This window comes from Etheostoma cragini, chromosome 22, assembly GCF_013103735.1.
Source record: "Etheostoma cragini isolate CJK2018 chromosome 22, CSU_Ecrag_1.0, whole genome shotgun sequence".
Taxonomy (NCBI): domain Eukaryota; kingdom Metazoa; phylum Chordata; class Actinopteri; order Perciformes; family Percidae; genus Etheostoma; species Etheostoma cragini.
Genome location: NC_048428.1, coordinates 10,723,856 through 10,746,893, shown reverse-complemented (window position 1 = coordinate 10,746,893; position 23,038 = coordinate 10,723,856). Strand labels below are relative to the sequence as shown.

Here is a 23,038-nt window from a genome sequence, read left to right as displayed (position 1 = left end):
TGGTGTTTTCTTAAGTATTGGCTATATGTTCAGAATGAGGGAGATACATAGTTGCTGCAGAAAACAGAATAATCGAATAATGAAATTTGGGGAAAAATCATACATCTTGGCTCTGACTGTGTTGACTGATGCAGAAAAAGACAAATTTAGGTAACACTACTACATATGTACCTGCCTGAATTGTTACCCTTGACACTGCTTTACATGAACAAAATCATCAAAACATATCTTTCTCAATATGCTGTTGCATGTACTGCAGGTGAGAAAGAAAATTATTATATAGTGGTGATCCAAGTACGTCACATGTTTCATAGCTTTAGCAGGTTAACAAGCGCAGTTAAAACGCCATTGTTCCTTCTCAATGGGCTGCGATTAAGGAGCACAGATAATCACAAAAGATATTATGCTTGTCAAGCTGTGAGCAATGAAGTACACTGACTACATATGTTGTGGGCTTTCTATGAGAAAAAGCAAGATCTATGAAGATAATGGAGCACCTCTAGAGTTTGTTTATGCTTTTATGTGGGTGTTGTTGCAGTATCCTCACAGAAGGATAGTGGCTTTGTGCAATTTGAGAATTTGCATGCCCGGCCCCCTTTTTTTAAGCATTAGTGCGTGTCTGTGCAGACATATGTGCACGTTTTGTTTTTTCCACCATCTCAGCCTGCACCAAATCTCACAGCGGAACGACATTGATCAAAAGGAGGTCAGACAGAGCTATTGAACTGCCTTCAAAGACATTCTGATTAGTTAGATGGCAACAGTGCACCCATTTATCTTCCATGGCAGGACAGGACACACCTCAAGTACTGTGGCGCTGATTCACAACATTTGAAGTAATAGAGATGGGGAAAAGCAGGGGTAGGAAATTGTTGTGGGCATCTTAGGACATCACAAGAGTTTGTTTTAAAAATCTGACCACAGTCATCCTACTGCTAGACACCATCAGCACCACAATCTGCAATAATAATAATTTCATCCCACATTAGCTCACATTGCACAGCAAAACAAATACGTTTATAGTCCACAGGCACAGGCATGACAACTTGTCCAAAAGTGAGGGCTTCATCAATTTAAGAGCCTTCTGTAGACCAAAATAATACAGAAACCAGATCTGTTTTATAATTTTCCACATGTGAAAACAGAGGTTTTTGAAAAACTCTACAGTAAAGTTTCAGCCTGTAGTAATGGATTGGGCTGTTACAGCTTTTTGTTGTCACCCATTTTCTATCTACAGTACTATACAATGTCAGATGACTTCCTGCATAGAACAGTAATTTGACCAAAGGTCTTTATGCAGTTATCTAGATCTCACAATAAACAGCTGCCGCACTGTATCTGTTCAAATTGGTCACCAGGTAGCACTTATAACCTTCGATCAAATCACCATTCTATAACAAAAAACAATAACAATAGACCATCTCTATTGTGACTCCAGCCAAATAGACAAATAAGAGATCAAATGGAGACACAGATGGCAAAATTGAACCTATAACTGTTTTAGTGTTTCAGTATGGACTGTGAATCTTTTTGTAAATGACCTGAAAATGAACATACGCATATTTTAAAAATGTGAATTAATGTGAACATGGTCCAAGCTGTGATCCAAATGTAAGTATCCCTGCAAGCCAGACCTCTCTTGAATCAAGGGCAAAATTGATCCAAATCAAGCAGTGGCAGTTGGTGTCTACTTCTCTGGGCAGGGATATTGATGAAGGTAAGCGGTATTGACTCAGTTCTGTGAAAATGCAGAGGTCAGCGCAAGGTCAACTCCTAAATGAAGCGTCCTAGACATTTACCTTAACTGTGTGACCCATGCTTTATGTCCATTGCATGACTGAAAAACATTGAACTCTTATTTAAAATAGGACAAGGTTTAATCCCTGAAGGCAGTGGTGTAGTCTACGTGATGTATACCCACTAAGAAATCTCCAGGATTTCCATATACCCACTTAACCATCATTTTACAGTTTATTATCCGTCTGGATTTATTTAATAAAAAAGCTGGTAAAACATCAACCCTGTTGTCTACACTCAAGATACAAACATAATTTTTTTTTAGGACAAACTGGATTATTAGAATATTTGGGTTGCAGTGAGGTCACTTGCATGTTGAAAATGGTTGTAGGGCCTTAAAGACAAATAAATAAATAAAACGGAACATTAATCTTCCAGATATGTATTGATATCACAGATAGATAAGTAGTACATAAGCAATTTTCCTTTCTAAAACACTTCTCATATGTCTTGGGAGTCACACTGTGAAGAAATAATCATTATAACTTACAACTATACAGTTAGCAAAATACATACATTTTTTCAAAGAAAGTCGAGACGCTTTTGCTCTCATGAGATTTACTTATGCCAATAATAACATAACAATGTCATATGTATTGATATTACATCCACAGCAATGCTACACAAGCAAATGTGTGTCATAAATGTGCGCCTCTTGGCCTTCCATACAGCCTATTGGCCTTTTTGTACCCTATGGCCTTCCATACAAGAGGGGGACGTTGTCTCCCATATATGGGCATACTGGGGCCTGTATTTCCCTAAACAACAGAGAGGAGAGACGGAGCCGCGAGCTAGCAGCAGAAATTAGCCAAAATGCGATGAATTATTGACATAAAATGAATCAATCTTTGATGTAACAGTTTGGATTTAAAGCCCAACCACCCCGAAAGAGGCTGGAAGTTCCAGGCTCAATAGAAATTCACCTGTAGAGGCTAGAAAGACCCAGAAGAGATCTCCGTAACCGCTAACTCGTTACCTTTTAGACGCAACTATTGGTAAGTTGCTAGCTTGTATGGTTTATAAATTATTAATGAATCATAGGTGCTGTTTTTACACGTGGGCGAGTGTCTCTGTCACAGAGGGTTAAAAATGCCCAATGACACGCAACAACATAGTTTCCACTATATTTTTGATATATTTTGAATGGTCGTCTGTGTTTTTATTCTTCGTATAGGCTGAATGAAGGTATTTCCACCATGAATTGGTCCATAAAAGTGCATCCGAATACAGAAAATGAAGTCGTTGATGCTCAAAACTTCCCTAGGGGAGGACACCCAGCCCCCCTCACTATAAAATGGACACTCCTCCAAAGAGATTCTGGCCAATATACAGCACCCCACTACATATACAGTATACCCACTACAATACATTAGACTAAACCACTGCCTGAAGGTTATCCCAGCCCACAATGTTTAAATGTTTTGCACACAGGAATCAGAATTTAGCCCAAGGTATGGGTGATTCCATATATGGCAAATCTCACCTAATGTGTTTCTCTAGTCTATGACAAGGAAATAAATTGGAATGTCAACAGGTTGGAATGAATGCTTCCAGTGAGCCAACATTGGGATGTACTGTGCAGAATCTCCAGCTTTGTTATACTATATAAAATAGAGAAATGCATAGATCACTTTTGATGTTTGATAAAGATTGTACAGTATTTTCCAAGGATGCAACCTATTCTTTTCTTTCAGTTAAAAATGAAATAAATGTACTGTTTACACACATACTCTCATACTGTGAACCCAACACATTAATTATATCCATTTATCAGAATGACAAGCACACCGACATAAACATTTTCTTGTGCAGTTACACACGCAACACCCAGTGCCCTTAGTCATACATCTCTGGGTAAGAACTCTGTTTATAGGACTCTTCCAATTTAACCATTTGATTTGTGACACATAGGACAATTTGTTTTAGTTCCTTACATAACAACAGAGTGTGTGTTTTCATTTATAAATTAATGTGTGGAATTATAACTCTTACCTGTCTATGATTGCACACATGTCTAAGCTGACATTCTCAAAAGCTCCCATAGTTCCCTTTTCCACACTATGCAAATCAGCTGGCTGGTCGTCCACCAAGATTGCTTGCATGCAGCCCTGGAAGGAACGCTGTGAGGGCGGGAACAGCGTCTGGAGGAAATACCCTGACAAAAAGAAAAGCACAAAATAAAACTAGATTACGGATTCTTTTACTATTCCAAATGGTAGAGATTTGGAGATGAAAGAAGTAAACACAAAAGAGAATTTGAGAGGGAACAGAAACAAAGAGATGAGTTTAAAACGCTTAATGAAAAGACGACCTTCTGTAGAAGGGGGACATCAGACTTAACAACGATATCATCCTTGACGAGGAACAACAGACCTGGCCAGTGCCTGTTATTATCACTTTTTAAACTCATGAACCTTCATCGGCCCTCTTGTTTTAGAGCTTATATCCACAAGGCCCATTAGCCTTAATACTGGTGCTAAGGCTGCAATAGACTAGAGGACATATAGGTTTTACTATATACAGTAATTTTATGAGAGACAAGAGTCAATGGCCTGTCCAGAGGTAGCACTGGGCCTTGACTGGAACAAGGACAAGGTTAGGAAAAAACTGAATGCATATGGTGTGTGTGTGTGTGTGCATGCTAAATCACTTACACAAATGGAGGTCCATGGATATACTGTATGGTACGCGTGTTTGTATTCTACAGTAAATATACAAATCTGCCCCAATGCTGTACACTCTATATGTGTGTACTGTTTATAGTATGTAAGTGTGTGTATACTAGGCTTGTAGAGTGTACATGCACTGTCCGATATAGGAGATGAGATGAGCTTAGAATTCAATCTATGCCAAAAGCACACAGGTCACTCATAAAACACTGTCGCTCAATGACACCTCCATCATTGTGATGTTATAAGCTGTCACACTCTCTAGCATGCCTATTAACCTCAAGGCCAAAGCTTGAAAAAGGCTTATTATAAAGGTTATATGCACTGTGTGTGTGTGTGTGTGTGTGTGTGTGTGTGTGTTTGTGCGTGTGTGTGTGCGGGCGCTGCATTCATCCTTTTCTTTACATCTTCTGATTTTCATTTCCTCCCCCAAAAGTTTCTCCTGTCATCCTTGCCATCTGTCTCTTCTCCTGCAACACCTGTCTGCTGTCTTTCCAGAGGAGGGGAAGGCAGACAGACAGACAGTGAATGGAGAGAGGGAGAGATGGAAAAGGGGAGAGAAGATGGGAAATAGAGCAGACTGCAGCTGGCAGGCTGGCAGCACTTTGTGTGCTGTGGAAAGCATATGAATGCAAAGGAAATGTAGCCTTTCTGACATTTTGGCAGAACCAACGGAGCAATGCGTAGAACGATGGATGGCTGGATGGATGGATGTTTGCTAGGCCGTGAGAGCTAACCGGGTGGTTGCTCTGTTATTCTATCTAAACCACAGACGGGTAGTTTTCCCAGTCTATACAATACATACATTGACACTGAAAACGTTTTCCTGCATCTAAATTTGTACTGAAACAAACAACTCAGTTATCTCTCACCTATGAATACCTATATCTGTTTAAAAAAAATACATCTACTGTAGGTATCAAACAATTACAAGGAAAAAGATTTCAAGGCCCGGCAAAGAGTGGTTCATTTGGCTGAACATACAATAGGCAGTGCTCTAGCCTGCCTAAAGGATATATGCACTAGGCTCTGCAAGAAAAAGGCTAGGAGAATCATTAAAGATCCAAACCACCCAGGTAACAGCCTTTTCTCTCTGTTGAGGTCGAGAAGAAGGTACCGTATACATCATGCAATGGACAGGGAGAATCTATCCTCGGGCCATCAGATTGAATTGGGACAATGCCTATAACTTCATCATACACATACATATTTATTTATTACTATTTTTAATGCATACAATGAAAGCAATGTCATTTTACTGAAGAAACCTCTTCAGCCTCCTGTATTCGCAAAATATGCAGTTGCACTGTGCAGCTCCTGTGTCTCTTTTAATTAACACTGTATACATGTTCTTTTAGACATTGCAGTATACTAGTTTGCTTATTAAATGAATATTAATGCGCTAATAAGACCAAGACGAAATGTATCCTGTCAGGAGTCATGCTTTAAATTTGGCCAAAGCACCTTGTTTGTCATTATTGGTGCGCCAAAGCTATGACCAGCAATGTATCATTGTATCATTCAGAATGCTGTGTTGCAGCTGAGGTGAACAACAGAGGAAGACACAAACCAAGACAAATGAGGTGGAGTCAAACAGAGACAAGAACTTGGCAAACAAAGCAAAGATGTGGTCATACATCTGTACATCCTAAAGCTATCACACACACACCCATAGCCTAAATCCAAGCTAACAATGTCTGACCACATTTTATTTTTTCCCTGAAAGCAACGATGCTGTGTGGTTTTAATTTGTAGCATAAACAACAGCTATATCTCTCATAACCCCTGAGGATCTGGAACAGCAGCAATAATCCGCTCCAGTCCTGCTGGCACTCTAACACAGCCCCCCTGCCGTGTCCAAAGAGCTTTTCTCATGATACACAGCAACATATCTCTGTGACCTGCACCTGACTGATCTGACTGGCACGGCTGGCTCGCAGGCCACAGAACACTTGTTTCCACATTCTAACACATTTACGGGACGCATCTGCTTTCAGAAGAGGAAGGCTGGAAATCGGCCAACATATATATGTATTAATATTCTGAGGCTGCAACTCCACAACATATTCAGTTGCCAAAAACAATATGTAGATTCTTCCAAATTCACACCAGGAAATTGTGCTTATCTATTAAACACCTGCTGGTTTTTCTCCCTGAGCTATTTCCCTTAACTGTAAAAAAACAAACTATAAAGACCTGCAACACATACTTAGAGCCCCATAGAGGACCTTCAACAATAACATGCATGCATGTCAAACACTACTGCTCACAAGTCAAGGACATGGTACCCACCATAGTAGATGTGCACTTCATGCACAAGAGTGCACGATGTACATGTTCAGATCATAGACTGTAAAAATAATGTAAAAAGCTTTGCGGTCTAAAAAGGGAAGCCAATGCGGAAGTGCCTTACACCTGCATTGTATCTAATTTTGATCATCACTGGCTTGGCCGCGTCATCCTCCCCAGCTCCACCCTTTGGTCAAAAATCGTCATTCCCGGTTTGAAAAAGCCAAGATGGCGATGGCCAAATTACAAAAGTCCAGGCTTCAAAACGTCACTGCTGCTACATCTACTATTTTGACACTCCATGGAACAGACAGCGCAGGCTGCTCTTAGATTAAAGTGGTAAGAGGCATATGTCTAATACGCTTTAAGATAAAGAGGTGACAGTATGTACTTCAAAATCTTCAAAATGCATCCTGTTAGCATGAATTCACACTGCTTTAAGTATTGAAAAGTTTTTTTTCTACAGCAAAGAGAAACATTTCAGACAAACTAAATAATACACCTGGAGTTTAAGCAGAATCATAACCCTTTTTTTTAAAAGGTCAAAAAGGTTTTGCAACACTGCAGACTGTAATGGGCTGTAATTTAAGCCTGTCAACTACTGTAAGAATGTTATTCATTCCTACCAATAAAACAAATCTGAGAGAAAACATGACATTTGCAAAATGTTGAGACAGATGCAATGAGCTAAGATACGCTGTGACCCAGTTTGGAACAATTCAGCAGAGCTATAAAATTGGTTAGGAAGTGAAGATTACAAAACTAATAAAGGGAACACAGAACGTTCTTTTCCCCACACAGTTATCAAACACCAGCACGCTTCAGGGTGGAACGCCCCATAATTGACTACTCTCTCATTAGTTTATCCATTTAGCCCCTGTTCGTGCAGAGAAAACAGCATGACTTTACGGCCTTGTGCATGTGTGTTTGTGTGAGTGTCCGTCTGTCTTCCCTCTTGAGAAATTCAATTTGTGGATGTCTCGTGTCAGTCACTTACTAATTTCTTTAAGCGCAGCGTCAGGAGTGAGAAACTACACCCCGTAAAATAGGCTTTGGGTTCAGGAGGCTGCTTCTAAAAGCAGCCGCTCAAAGGATAGAGGGTGGAGATGTGAGGAGACGAGGGGTGGCAAAGGAAGGGGGCAACCCGGTTAAAGAGGATAAGAGGGATGAGAGAAAAGAGGAGAGGATGAGAGCCAAATACGAAGAGAAGATAAACTAAAAAACTGGCGAGAACGAAAGAAATGAGAAAGCAAGGAAAAACTGAGAAAAAAACAGAGAAGGAAAAGAACAGAATTAATGAAGAGGGCATAGTTGAGGATATGACAGAGGCTCAGAGCCAAGCCTTTTCCTTTCTCTGACTTCATGTGTAATATCCTGTAACTCTGTAACCTTGGGTTAAGGCAGTGCCATGTGAATTTGAGTGCCACAGATTTAGAAAAACCAGACAATCATATTCTTGGCTAGTTACTGTAATGCCACTGAACTCTAAGAAAAACTGTTGTCAAGGAACACGTTTGTGTCAGTGTTTGAAAAACAAATGCAACGTTATGTGTCAGAGTGAAGGCTTACTGCATCTGTTTTGAATAAAGCATGTTTCCGGGAATTACAAGACACTTATTATTTTAACTGACATAAACATTGCACATACAAAACAAAAGGTTGACAGAAATAAGGAAGAAAATTAGAGTGGAAAATGTATTGGCTGAATAATTTAGCCTTTCAACTCTTTGGGAATGGTACTTGAGCTGCGTAATGTCCCATCATAGTCATCCAAATACATTAAACATAACCACTTATGCAAATTAGGTGACTTATTAAGTTAATTAAAGCATTAATGAGAAACTATTTTTATGTCAGCATGCTTGTCTTTGCATAACACCGCAATGGTATTAATATTAACGTTGTCTAAAAGCATTACAGATCTTTGTTGTGTTTGAAAAATGAGTTTTTCTTAATTAAAAATAATATTTATGCACTAAAGTAAAGATCAACTGCTGTATGGAAGGGACCAGTAGTAGCAGGTACTGTGTGATATTTCTGTTGCAACAAATGTCTCAACTCGGACATAACCATCACTGGTAGGACAAACAACAGTAGCTGGCGTGTTCTTATTTATTTATGCGATTCTTTGAGCTACTGTAGGCAGTGAGAGAACTTTATCAGCCTCTGGCTAACAGTTTTCCTTCTTTCACCTTTAATGGTGACAAACTATTTGGCCTGGAGGCCACTAGAAGTAATCATCTCGTTATATTTCTGTCCACTTTTAAAGGTAAAAACACCAACATGCACTCTCACTTTTTATCTGATTAAGTACAGACTCGTAATTATTCCACAAAATGCCATTTTGTCAACAACGTTTGTGTGTGTGTGTCTGTGTGCGTTGTCGTGCATGCGTGTGTGTGCGTGCAGTGTTTGTTTAAATGCCGTAAAGTAAAATTAGCCATTACCCAGGTGCACTGATCTCACTTTAATCATATTATACTTTTATGTCAAGTACAACACTGTGCATAATGTATGTACATCCCTGCATATGTATACCAGTCAGTCTCCAATATAATACTAATATTACTAATAACTAAAAGTGCTAATTTGGTTTAATGTGGCAATTGGGCATGCTTAATTAATATTAGGCCGCAGTGGGGAAGAAATATAAAATGAAGAAAATAGAAACAGACAGATAGTCAAACCCTCTTTCCTCTGCCACAGCAGAAGCCTTGCTTTGATGTCACTCACTCCATAGTTGTATATTGTATGGGCCTGCCATGTTGGATCCAGCTTACCAGCAGTTCCCATTTCCAAAATGTATTTTACATGAGCAAACACTATAATATGTTAACTACATGAATCAAGTCATTTTAATACACTCAGAGTAAGTGGTAGTAGCAGTAATACTTTGTTTACAGAGTCTGGTTGAAACTGTGGTCACTGATCAACAACTGTTGCCAATGAGCGCACAGCAGATTGATGCCTTAAAGCCATGAGATTTGAAACAGATGGCTACCTGGATGAATACACAAACTGACTTTCAGCAATGGTCTGAAGCCTGTTTATACAAGAACACGGTTTGTTCATGATACTGAGGGGTGTCTGCTAATGAATGCACTGACAGAACAGTTACATAGAAAGTGCTGATGGAATATTGTCAGGGAGCTTTAGGACAGCTTGATGCGCTTGGCCTCTCCGACTCATCAAGCTGAAAGATCAGAGAGAGTAAATGAGGGCAAGCCAAAGGCCAAACTATCTTTTGTACACTTCCTATATTATTTGCTTACCTCTGTGCTGGGATGGAAATAAGCCCTTGAGTGCGATGAGACGGAGAGTTCTGAATACATGTTTTATTCTGCCTGAGTTGTAAGTTAAGTGTGTTTCTGTATTCATGTGTGCTTGGGAGTTTCAGAGCATGTGGTTAAAAACACACACACACTCTGTTCATACAAGTTCACAGACTAACCCTCATGCACACGTTTTCAGAATGAATGAATGGATGAATGGATTCTATATTTCAATATAGAATCCATTCATCCAATATAGATAGTATATATAATATAACAATTTACAGAATATATAGTAACACTTTACTTAAAGTTATCTACATAACAGTGACATGACACATGAACCCTAACCCTAACCATAACTTGTCAGTCAGGAGACCAGGAATTTAGTAAAATAAAATAAAACCAGTTCATGACTGGAGAACTAGTCTGACTGCTTTAAGACCAAAAGCCAAACATCAAGAGGTTAAGAGCAAAATAATATAATTCCTGAAGTTGAAAACAACCTGCAACTGTACACATACCTTTGCTTGCACATGAAAAAGAAACCTCAATAAGAGACAGAATTATGTAAAAAATTATGTACATGGCACATAATCAACAGTGTATTGTGTTTGTCTATTTGCATTTATATGAAAACATGATTAAGGTGTGTTTGGAGCCCTGTGTCTCCTCTGATGATGTCCTGGTACTGCCTCTGGGATTTTACGTCTCATTGTCACTCTTCCTCTCGGCCTTTAGGAGATAGCTTTTACTTCATTTTTCCTTCTCAAGACTTGCACTCACTCATTAGCTGCCTATCTTTTAAATTTGTCTGCCAAAATCTTCCCTTATTCTCATCCTCTGTCTCTACTTCCTCTTCTTCCTTATCTTTTGTCTTCTCTCTTTAATTTCCCTCTTCCATTCTCTCTCTCCAACTGCACTCTTCAGGGGGTAAAGACATTACAGAAATCCTCTCCTCTCAGCCACTATTGATTCCCAACTTAGCTTACCAAAATCAATAAATCACCAATTGGATCAAAAAAAGAGACTAGAGGGTGAGAAGGAAGAAGAGAGCACAGGAGAAAGAAACCTGTAAAGACAGACAAAAAGACGGAAAATAGAGAGAAAGTTGGCATGAAAGAGAGATAAGCATGTGGTAACATTAAATGACTCTGCAACAGCCTGGATTAAAAAAAGCACTTTCAAAAAGTAAGAGTTAAAAAAACCTTTAAGAACATTGTAGCAGGTATTTGATGCTTTCTGAGTGAAATGCAATTAGCATATATAGGCCACACAAGCTTAGATTCCCAAATATAAAGTACAGAGTCATTATGGGCTCAAGGGAGATTCCCTCAACATCATTGAAGAGTAAATTAAGATGGACAAGAGAATAAAAGAATCTTTATGTGAGGTGCTCTGATCCTTGTTGACTGGCCTGGGGAAATGGTCGTGCTTGAGGGAGGAGATTGTACTCCGATAGGGAGAGGGAGGGAGGCCTGACGGAGCTATCGGAGCCCAGACTATCTTTCTCAGTTACTGTAATTTCATACAGGTGCCCACACAGCCAACACGCACGCACACACGCACAAAGTCACACATGCACAGTTAGATACGGACCATCTTCCAACAGACAGACAGCAGTGTTTGGCATCATTAACCTGGCATCTTCCTAATTCAGACAGATTGTGGCTTCTCCAATGTGTATGTGAGTTGGTGTGTGTTGCCCTTTGTATGGTTGTGTATGTGGTGGTCTAGTTTTGTCTGTGCTCTTGCTAAGTGAGCAACTTCCTGAACTCTGGCCACTGGGATATAGATTTCTAGCGGTATAAATGATTTATAGACATATTTAGCCTGCAAAGGATTCTGTTGGTAGGGTTCATATAAGTTTCACTGAGCACTGTCAACAAACACCAACATGTCTTTAAAAAATGATTGTGTACAAAGTAACCAAAATAAAATACTCCAAAGTAAAAGCAGATTAATTATTGTGTGTTTGAATAGGTTTCTCTGTCCTGGGCTCATAATAATAAAACAAGTAATAGGGGACTATGCAGTTAAACAGAAAAGTAATATTTGTTACAGAAAAAAAAAGCAACCACAAACTGAACATGACCATTTAAAACAGTAAGTAGTCAGGATGGACTGACACACAACCTGGACGTTCAGAACATTTTGGCGCTGTAAGTGTAGTGAACATCTTGTACTCCAATGCCTCCCTTGTCTCCTAGGTGGGCACTGAAGAGGAATGTGATGGGATGACTACAAATGTAGATGATCAAAGTGAGGGGCCTGATGTTTTTGTCAAATCCATGGCGATAGTGTTGGGGTGACCCTTACCTCCCAAGTGATAGGTTCCTCCCGTGGTGATGCTCAGAGGTGAGGTGGAGCGCACAGCAGACGCCTCCTCGCCATCGATTGTCAACATGGCAAAGTTCTCCTTGGCAACCACACGTATTGCGTGCCATTGGCCGTCGTTAAGGCCTGAACCTAGAGGGGGCAAATATAAAAACGTCTTCAGAAAACACACACTGCAAAAGTACCTTTGCGTGTGAGTTTAAATTGTACACAAACAAAAACGCATCACCATCACTTCTTTCAATCATTTGCAAACAGGTCCCCATTGAGGACTGGTTACTTTTGAAAGGATGTTAACTGTGTTGAAGGAGAATATCAAGGCCCTGACTCTCTCTCTCTCTGTTTACATTCTACTTTGTCATACAGCAATTTGCAACCCTGTATCTTCTGTCTTCTGCCCGTCTCCGCTGCCTGGCGAGTGTGTGGTTCAGACACAGTTAAGACATGCTCAACGAGAATCATCTTCCTGCCTCTATCACATTTTTATCTAATTTCTACATGTGTTCTCATATGTATGCCAATGCTCCCCGATTCTTCCTTGCTTCTCTTTTGTTCTCTCTCTCCGTCTTTCTCTCTCCCCCTCTCCAAGCTGAGTGCAGCTTCCAGTCTCAGAGCCCCGGAGTCTCAACTCCATTAACTCTCAGAGAACCCTGTTTGCGTCTGACTACCAGTGTGCATGTGTGTGTGTGTGTTCTCTATCTGTGCATGCAAGCTTTGAGCACTCTGCAAGTGTGTACAAGTCTGTAATGTGCTGCGTTGTCTGCCTATTTCAATGTAGTGCGCGTGTGTGTATGTGTTCGTGCATGTGGGTTTTGTGCTCTCTTTTCTCTCTCTTCCCTTGTAGCTGTGCTCCATTAAATATGAGTGATGTTTTGGAAAGGGACATTACTACTGGAGCCGAGAGAGAAGCCAGCTCACTCTCATCACCTTCTCCTCTATACATCACCTCTTACTGACACCAATCTCTATTCACCCTTCCCTCCCTGCCTCCCTCTCTGTCCCTGATTCTGTCTTCCATCGCTCTGTCTTTATTTCCTTTCCTATATTTCTGCATTTCACTTCTTTCCTCTTTTCTTTCTGTCTTTTTTTCTCATCTCCTCTTGTGGCCATCTGCTGCAGCATTGTCTGTCTTTTTCAAAACGGATTCACTCACTGCCCCACTGACTATAATACATCGATAGTTAGGACACCGCAGAGAAGTTCAAGGTACGGTCATGTGCAAATTAATTTCAGCAGAGTGCATTTACTGGATCTGCATGCAAGTCAATACGCATGTGGCATGTCTGGAAGAGAGTTAGCCAGCTTCTGTTGGTGCGTTTGGTTCATGTGTGGCAGTTTTTATGTCTTCACCATCTTAAAGGCACACTTTTACATTGTTTATTTCTTCCCAGAATGCACTTGGAGACCTTTGCTTTCATGTCAGTGGGGAGTCTGCACTAATTAATCTGCATCAGCGGGGGGACTATGTGAATGCGTGTGTGGGCGATCATGACAGTGACCAAAGAAACTAAGAGCCGAGATGGCCACCTGCTGAGGGGTGTGACCTATGCGGTATTGTCCAGGCCAAGGCTGGTTAAATATGCACAAACCCACACATGCAACAGTACAAACAAATTCCCACTGGGGCTGTCAGAGAATAAACAATGGTACAGTTTAACATTGAATTGTCGTTGTGCTTAAGAAGTCATGAACGGAAAAGTAATAAAGGCAAAAAATTATGCCTCTGCTTTGTTTGAAACACATTAAAAAAGCCTGCTCTGGTAGAAAGATACCTTGATGTGCTCCTTTAATGGCAATCTTATTTCTAACTGTATATTGGTTTGATGTAATCACAATCAAGCCCTCTGCTCCCTCCCATCATCTCTATAACCTCTTGAATGTAATGGGAACTAGATGCTGTGTAACCTTGTGTCCCTCATCTGTTTTGCATCGCCTGCAATGGCTTTGAATAACGAGTTTATCAGTGATAGCAGTGTTATTGAATCTTCACACTCCCTGCCACACGGACACACAAAAAACATAGAGAAATACGTGGTGCACTCTCCCTCTCTTTGTTTGTGTCAAACAAGCTAAACACACAGGCTCTGGGCGCCCAAATAGCTCAGTTGGTGGAGCGGGCGCCCATGTATAGAGGTTTGCTCCTCGGCGCAGTGGGCCCAGGTTTGGCTCGGCCCTGTGCTGCGTGTCATTCCCCCCTCTCCCCTTTCATGTCTTCTAAAGGCTGAAAATGCCCCCAAAAATGATCTGTAAAAAAAAAAACACAGGCTCAAATCACACAAACATGCCGGGTGTCCGTCCCAGATAAAAAGAGCAGAGATAATGAAGGAGGCTTGGAGAAGAAGGAAGAGAATTGTTCTGACTTGACTAGATAAGACTTTTCATAACTTCTTTTGGAGTTGTCATTCATATGCACAGGCCTGATAACAAGGTACAGTAGAAGGCTGGCCGGTCATTTCACTAGGTTTTTGTTATGAATGAAAAAAAAATGAAAAGAATTGAACTGTGGGTTCACTCGGGTCATCTCACATTCTCGCGTTGAATACTCATTTGAAAGAGAAAAATTCTTTCCTACTGAAAATAACCCATTAAAACAGCTAAAAGGTTGAGAATGATTTCACATAATAAATAATAAAATGTGGACCCACTGTAATTATATAATTCCAGAATTTCAAAATAACATTCGACCCAGATATTCTCATGACATTTTGGCAATTCTAACTTGTTCCCATCTTTAAAGATTTTTAAGGACAAATAGAACTGTTAAAATTCAATCCAAGGATAATTTTCTCATCTAATAAAGTACCATTCATTAGTTATGCCAGCAAAATTAATCCCCACATGTTAATGGTGATGGTGTAGCTCCAGACCATCTTCCTAAACAAGTGATGTTTATATGAAAAACATTACTTTTATGTCCAATTGAATTGCCACAATGTAACAAAAAACATCTTTTACTTACTGTAATGATTCTTTAACGGTCTTTATTAGTTACTTTCTACTGACTAACTCAAAACACTTAAAGGGATATCATTCTCATATGAACAGCTGTGGTCATTGCATGGCCTGGCTTTTTTGTGCCTACTTTGACAAGATAAACATAAGGGAGACTTCTTTCTGAACCTGGGTTCATTGCAAAACATTTGTCTAGAGTACTCTGCACTAAAAATATGTATTTCCATTTCATTTCTTTGAGGTATTTCTGGAGGGGTGAGGTTTACAATGAGGGGAGATCTGCTGCTGGTGGTTCTATTCTGTCTGTCGGGGACATCAGCTCAAGGAGATGGTTTCAATTGAATCGAGCCATGTGTTTATATCCTCTGGTATTGTTTCTTAAACAATTACTTAACTATTAGAATTTGGCGTCAAATTCCTGTCCATTTTTTAAATGTTTCCAATCTGTGTTAACAGACACCCCGAAGGTGGCTTTCTCTGCTGGTTTGACCCCTTCAGGAAAGATTGGACCATTCAATACTGAAACACTAGTCTACAAGTAAGTCTTCCCAAATATCGGTGGGGCTTACATCTCAAATAAAGGTATGTATTACCGCAAGCATCTTGATATTGTCTGGGTCAGATGAAGCTGACCTCTCTGATTCTCTGGTTGTAGGTGTCTTCACTGCACCCTCTTATGTACAAAGCAGAAACAATTTGACCTATAAGATACAATAACTAATTTAAAAGGTTTTCTGGCATGACAATTTAACTTTATGAGGTTTTTTTTAATCGTTAAAATTAAATCCCCCAGCCTGCCTATGGTCCCCTTAGTAGCTAGAAAAGGTATAAAATATAGAATGTTCAATGTTCATGTCCAACACCAAAGGGTTTTTTGCTCCATTTATTGAACACACTGAGCAAAAACACACTTCTCACTTCATCATCCGAAATGCATGAATTTGTAATGACGAAAGTCACAAACTGAACTACAACATTTTACATTGGCACATTAATTGGATGTTTGTGCATTGAAAATTATTGTATTTTTTTAAACTGCCACCTAAAATGTGTGTGTACTGCACACATTCAAAAACGCACAGATGCATATTCAGTGTTGACACATGGTGTTCATTGCCCCTGCTACCATGGTGACAGCAGATAGGACTTCAACACATGGCATTCTTCACACTGTAAGGTCTCAAGTGTACCAACAGTAAAATCTAATGATAGTTTATCACAGCAACAGAGGAATACCAGCCAAGTGCCTGACCTTGTAGATAAAATGCTTAAACTTTAGCTGAAGGCAAACTGGATGACACCAACAGCAGCTGCTCGGGCTCCAGCACTCTACGGATTGGGTCATTGAGAGACCTTCTTCAGCATCAGAAGTTTTCCATTACCTCCACTGTTACTTTCACTATTGTCGTTGTGCAGACTGAGGATTGGGCTCAAGTCCAAAGTGTCAAAGAAAGTCTAGTAAAGCATAAAGGGTTTGAGTCAATGTGCAAACAGACAAGTGGGCAGACCAGCACCGCCATCCCTGACATCTGGGATCAGCTAAAGGGAGTGGAGAATAGAAAGAGGGTGGCGCTGACTGTCAGCAAGACTCAGCATCCATGCCAGAGTGACAAAGTGGCTGGGGTATAGAGTGCGAACACAATAGAGAGAAATTATAGAGCTAATGATAGTGCTGGCTTTACACAGTGCATGCCTTAGCATTAGGCTGTGCTCTAACAAAGTATACATGTTGTGAATAGATGGCTTTCATCCCGGTTCTCATTATCAGAGGGAAATAAAGCAATTGACAAAACTATTATTTAGGTAAGTAGTGTGCATCATTGCTATTATTAGTATTATTATCACAATTTTGTCAGCATGAGTCAGCAAATGCATTTAATGACCTTATCAACTCTACAATTCTGAAAGGGCATTAAACTTGTGCTTGGCAGCTAATGGCAGCTTACATATATTGCAGTTTACATCTGCATGAACAAGACAAGTGATAACGTTTATGAGAAAAACATTACTTATGTCCAATATAAGGGCCACCATGTAACAAAATACAACTACTTGTTCGATGATTATGAGTGGGTTCATTTAAGTAATTTTCTTCTGTGGCAGCATTTGGAAATTTCAAAAAAGACAGCTGTATGAACAGCTGTGACCATTGCATCAGCTCACCTTCCTAAATATAGTCAGGGAAGGCCTTCTAGTGCCAACTCTGAAGAATATAAATAATAAGATATTATTATATTCACAATTGTCAGTGGAAGACATTTTTTATTGTATCTGTAACCCGAAAAAATTTGATTCCACTTCAAATCTGAGATATTTCTCGAGGGGTGAGGTTCACAATCAGGGGTTCACTGCTGCTGGTGTTTCTGTTCTGTCTGTCTGGGACATCAGCTCAAGGATAGAGCGAAGGAGCTGACCCAGGCTTACAGACGAGTGGTCCGACTGAGAGGGATATCTGGGATGAGCTGAGAGCTCTGAGATACATGGTGGAGGAACAAAAGGTGGAATTGACGAATATAGAGGCTGAACTGCAAACCCAGAGCGAAAGTTCTCGAGAAAGAGAACGCAGGTAGTATGTTGACAACCAATAAACAATGAATAATAACCTGCAAATTATTTTCTTGCATCATCATTTGGTCATGTCAGGAAAAATCTCAATTACAACTTTAAACTGGAAAATTATTTGCAGATGTATAATAGGTTGCAATTGCTTCAATCATGCTCAAAATCATCATGCACACTTGTAACTGCACTTCAGCAATTTCAATGTTAGTTCAGACAGCATCACCTGAAGGATCTTAATCCTCGGCCTCTGTGCTCTTTTAGAGATGAGCTCCAGACTGACATCCACTGAAAACAAGGTGACAGCGATTAAAGCGGCTCTGGAAGCGACTAAGACTGAATTGCAGCTCCAGAAGAAAAAATTGGAGGAGGCAGAGAGACTGATTTCTGGTATGTAATTAACAAAATCACAGAATTGGTAATTGCGAAATCTTGAAAGAGCAGTTAAGAAATGATTGACTTTCTTGCTTCTATTACAAGCAGCAGAACTGGCAGCTCTGGTGTCCAGAGAGACAACCAGTAAAAGGGAAGTGCAGGAGCAGAAGAAAGAGATGACAGCTCTCAGGGAATAGCTGGATGAGACTGAACTACATCTCACCAGGAACAAATTGGATGAGATGGAAAGCACACTTGCAGGTATTTTGATGAGAGACAGCCTAGTTTAAAATTATAACATTCCAGCCCAGTCTCATGGCAGTTTGTGAAATTTTCACGTTATTTAATGTTTTGATTTGTGTAAAGGTCACATTAATGTTGTTACTTTCGTGTGTTGATTACAAATTTTAAAAATAATGTATTTCAATGGGAAGCCTATTTTGAGATCACAGAGCGATTACAGTAGCGAGTCGTACTGAAAATCCCAAAATCCGTGCAGTGAGGTAGGTCGGGGTGGTAGATGGTTCAAACAACACAGGACTTCCACCCTGGAGACCGTGGATCTAGTTCCGCGTGTTACAGTTCTTTTTCACGTTATTCTCTTCCTAACCACATCCGTCCTTTTGTGGTCCCGCATGTGACTGTTCCTTTCCCCGTTTTTTTTTTTCCTAACCACAATTGGCCCATTGTTGTGGGCAGCGCTTGGTGTTTCATTTCCCTGTTGTTGAGTGCCACAGAGACTGTGGATCGTGTCCCTGAGCCCGGAGAGCACGTCACGCGTGTGGTGGTCCATCCCGGTGTTGTCTCAGGCATGTGGTGTTTCATTTCCCGGTTGTTGCGGGCCCCAGAGCAGCCCAGTGACATGGCAGTTTGTGAAATGGTCACGTTCCAAAATCGTGACATCTACACGTAATAAACGAGAAAATCGTGATATGTACACAAATTAATAAATCAAAATCACGTGACGATTTCACGAACTGCTGTGAGACCGGGTTGAACATTCTAAATATAAAACAGACTTGTTTGCTTAAGAATTTGTTTATATCCTCTGTTATTGCTTTATATAAAAAAAAAAAGGCGCCAAATTCATGTCCCTTTTATAAATGTTTCCATTCCGAGTTAACAGACAACCTGAAGGGGGCTTTCTCTGCTGGTTTGACTCCTTCAGGAAAGGTTAAACCGTTCACTACTGAAGCAACGGTCGTCTACAAAACAGTTCACACAAATATTGGCGGGGCTTACAACTCAAATACATGTATGTATAGCCGGAAGCATCTTGATATTGTCTAAGGGACAGATGAAGCTGACCCCTCTGATTCTCTAGTTGCAGGTATCTTCACCGCAATCAACAGCAGATAATACTATTTCACATTCACTGCCTTCAACAATAAGAATAAAGAAAGGTTGGGAGAGAATTTATACCATAATATTGAGAGAATTCTGCATAATTCTGAGCAAGCTAATGGTCATACTTTCATATCAAATGCATTAATTATTCAGGTGCAAATGGAAGGTGTGGTCTATTTGCGTCTTCCTCCAACCAGTGGGCTTAATGATAATACGGATACCTTTAGTGGTTTCCTGCTGTTCCTTCTGTGACTTTCAGGTACATTTTTAACTTCACCATGGCCTTGAGGATTGTGGCACTATCCAGTTGTCTATTACACTACATGTCATTCATACTTTGTGAATATTGCCTATCTCAGTTGGACCAAATCATTTATATACAAAGCAGAAAGAAGTTGACTTGTACCGAGCCCCAAAGGTAATATGAAGGGAAAAAAAATGGAAAGAAAAATAACTCGAGATCTTGACTTTCATGGAGGAAAAAAATAAACTAGCTAGCTACTAAGGTTCACCTGCAGTAATTGACATCAACAGTCAACGACACTGTTTTATAATAACACTTCACGTTGGCAAGTATTATTTAGCAATGATTATCAAAATTAACCATGGATGTATTTAGACGACCAAGGAGATGTAATAATTATGTCATGCTACTAGCTAGCACTCCTCTACTGGAGCCCATGATGGATGTGCTGGGGGTCCACTTAGTTTGCGCGTGTGCACGTGTGCGTTTGTGTGTGTTTAGCTAAAGCATTATTAAGGTTACTAAGGTTGCTAGCGCTAAAGATAGAGCTGACTTTATACAGTGTGTGCTTTGCATTTAACATGTTTCATTAAATGACTAAGTTATTACAGTGACAGGTTTAGGAGACGTGGTCTGGTGTCTCCGAGAACCTTTGGTAAATACATTTACGTACGTTGATGCCTTTTATCACAGTTCTCAATATGAGAGTAAAAAACTAATAATATATAAAAATATTTTCCATTTGTTTATAGCTATTTGTTGTTATTATTATTATTATTATTAACGTAGATGACAAGTGGCCAGGTGAATCCAAATCAAATTCTCGAAATTACAAACTGATTACATAGATGTCAAAAAGTATTATGCAACATCATCTGGGGAAAAAACATTAATCATGGCTGATCCTGAATGTTTTTGTTTGTTGTTTTATCTACCTCGGAGCATGTTTGCGATATCACGAATATCTATCTATAATCCTTACAGTGTGGATATTATTTATGTAACATTATTACTCTGGCCCTTTTTCTGCTTACTTTTCTTTTCACATCCTTTCTCATCCTTACTGCTCCTCTTTTCTCTCCTTTTCCTTTAGTTTTCCTTTTCTCCTATTCTCTCCCACTGTTTCTATTACATGTTGATCCTGTATGTACAGTATAAATGATTTTACCTGCTACTAATGTGTGAGGCCCTCTGGCATTCATTAATTTACACCCCATCTCCTACACTCCTAAATATTTCAGCTTTCAAGATGGTTTGAAGAGCTTTGCACATGTTCACTTATGCCAATACGCCGACCACACAAAGCCTGAGAATACAACACATTAAGCCTTGCCCACACACACACACACACACACACACTCACACACACTCAGGGGGAATGGAACATTATAATCGTGGGTGGCTGTAGTATGTTTTTTTCTCCTCAAATCTATGCTTTAGGCCTTTCTATTATTGTAATGCCTAATGCTTCATAGATGGACTGTGCACATAAGCTTGTGCATGTGCGACTGATAACACACAACACTTTGCATCTCAAAAGGAACTGATGTCGAATGCATGCATGAAAGAACACACAAACACTCACACAGTTTTAACAGGTAAAACCTTCTGCTTTAGAGGTGGTCTTAATCAAAAGTGTATGCTGCCTGTGGCATTGTCAAATTCTGGCATGACACATTTCCCTGGTGGTATCAAACAGAACAGTATCCCTCTTTCATGACATAATGATGTACAGTAGAAGAGATATGTAAAAGTACTGAAAGGAAATTAAAAAGCAATGACAACATGAAATGTTAGAAATGATATAAGGAAATTGGTAATGTTTCGCTTCTGGACCTGGACCCTACTAATGACGTGTGTAGGAGTATGAAGGAGTGGATAAAAGCATTTTGTTTTCTTCTAGGAACAAGCATTTCTGATTTTACCTTGTGTCAATACTTAGTTGCATTTAAGATAATCTTCTTATTTGGTTACTTGTCACAGTCAAGGATACCATGAGATGCAGGGAGCTAAATCCCATTTAATTTATGTTTTCTACTAACATTTAATTCATCAACATTTACTATCACAACTTACACCTTTTGTCTACTTTGACAACCAACCAATAGTATAAACACATATTTCCTCAATTTGGTGTATGCAATTAGATTTCTCTGTCTCAGCAAAAGCACTGGAGACAGTGGAGCATTGTTTCCATGGAAACAATGATTGCGCCCAATAATCTGATAATTAATCAAGAGGGTGATAAGAGGATAGCATCCACAAAACACATACTCAAAGACAAATATCATCAGCTATCAGGTGCAGAAGTAGCATGTTTCACTGGCTTTGGTTCACTGGATAATTTCATGGTAACGTGGAAAATAGGGGTTTAATAATATCTGGGCACATAAAAACGTGCTTTGGTACTGCCGTACGGCAATCAAGGCAACATTTTTCCAGCCCCATTCGAACCATGCTGTTGTATAATTCTTACTAATGAGTGATGAAAAAAATGAGGAGAGATAATAAGTAAGTAAGAGCAAAGTGATGGGAAAATTAGATCAGAGTCCCTTTAGGAATGACAACTAAGTACTATTTTTTTAAACACACACACACACACACACACACACAGTTAAGGAGATACCCACAGTTTCATCCTCGTCTTTATGCTTGAGAGGAGGAAGTGGATAAAATGTTCAAAGTGTTTTCAAATGAAAGAATAGCATGTTTCAGCAGGTCACAAACAAAGACCTTAAAATTTTCTCACGCACGCACGCACGCACGCACGCGCGCGCACACACACACACACACACACACATACGGGCGCGCAAAACCAAACTGTCATAGACTCACACAGGCATTTTGAGTATTTGTATATAAGAGGGTTCATTTGTATGTGTTCCTAGTAGCAGATAAGAGCTACTGTAACTGTCACTCTATTTTCAATCAGAGAGAGAAATATATTTCAATGACCTGGGACCCACTGCAGACAGAATAGGGTTATGAAGAGAAATTCAGGTAATTTTTACGGCATCAGAGACATATAGCATTTATGCATCACCTCCCACCCTTCATCTACCTTCCCATTAAATACTGCACCTGCTGATTCACTTGGGTTTTGCAGAAACCCTTTCGGAAATTACTAGCTGGTAGTGTGAGGGTAATGCTCATAATACAGTCATGCATAAAGAAGATTGATGAATTATCCCTTTGGT

The 23,038-nt window shown here is 39.8% G+C and overlaps 1 protein-coding gene across 2 annotated transcripts in view; it reads right to left on the bottom strand.

Moving 5' to 3' along the window:
- cntnap2a (contactin associated protein 2a) overlaps positions 1–23,038 on the bottom strand; it is a 322,443-nt gene that overhangs the window by 114,969 nt on the left and 184,436 nt on the right. For both annotated transcript variants that reach the window (XM_034861583.1, XM_034861584.1), the window contains exons 10-11: positions 12,347–12,496; positions 3,790–3,952 (exon numbers count right to left, since the gene is read on the bottom strand). In XM_034861583.1, the coding sequence (XP_034717474.1) occupies positions 3,790–3,952; positions 12,347–12,496 (313 nt within the window). The remainder of the gene's footprint in view (positions 1–3,789; positions 3,953–12,346; positions 12,497–23,038) is intronic.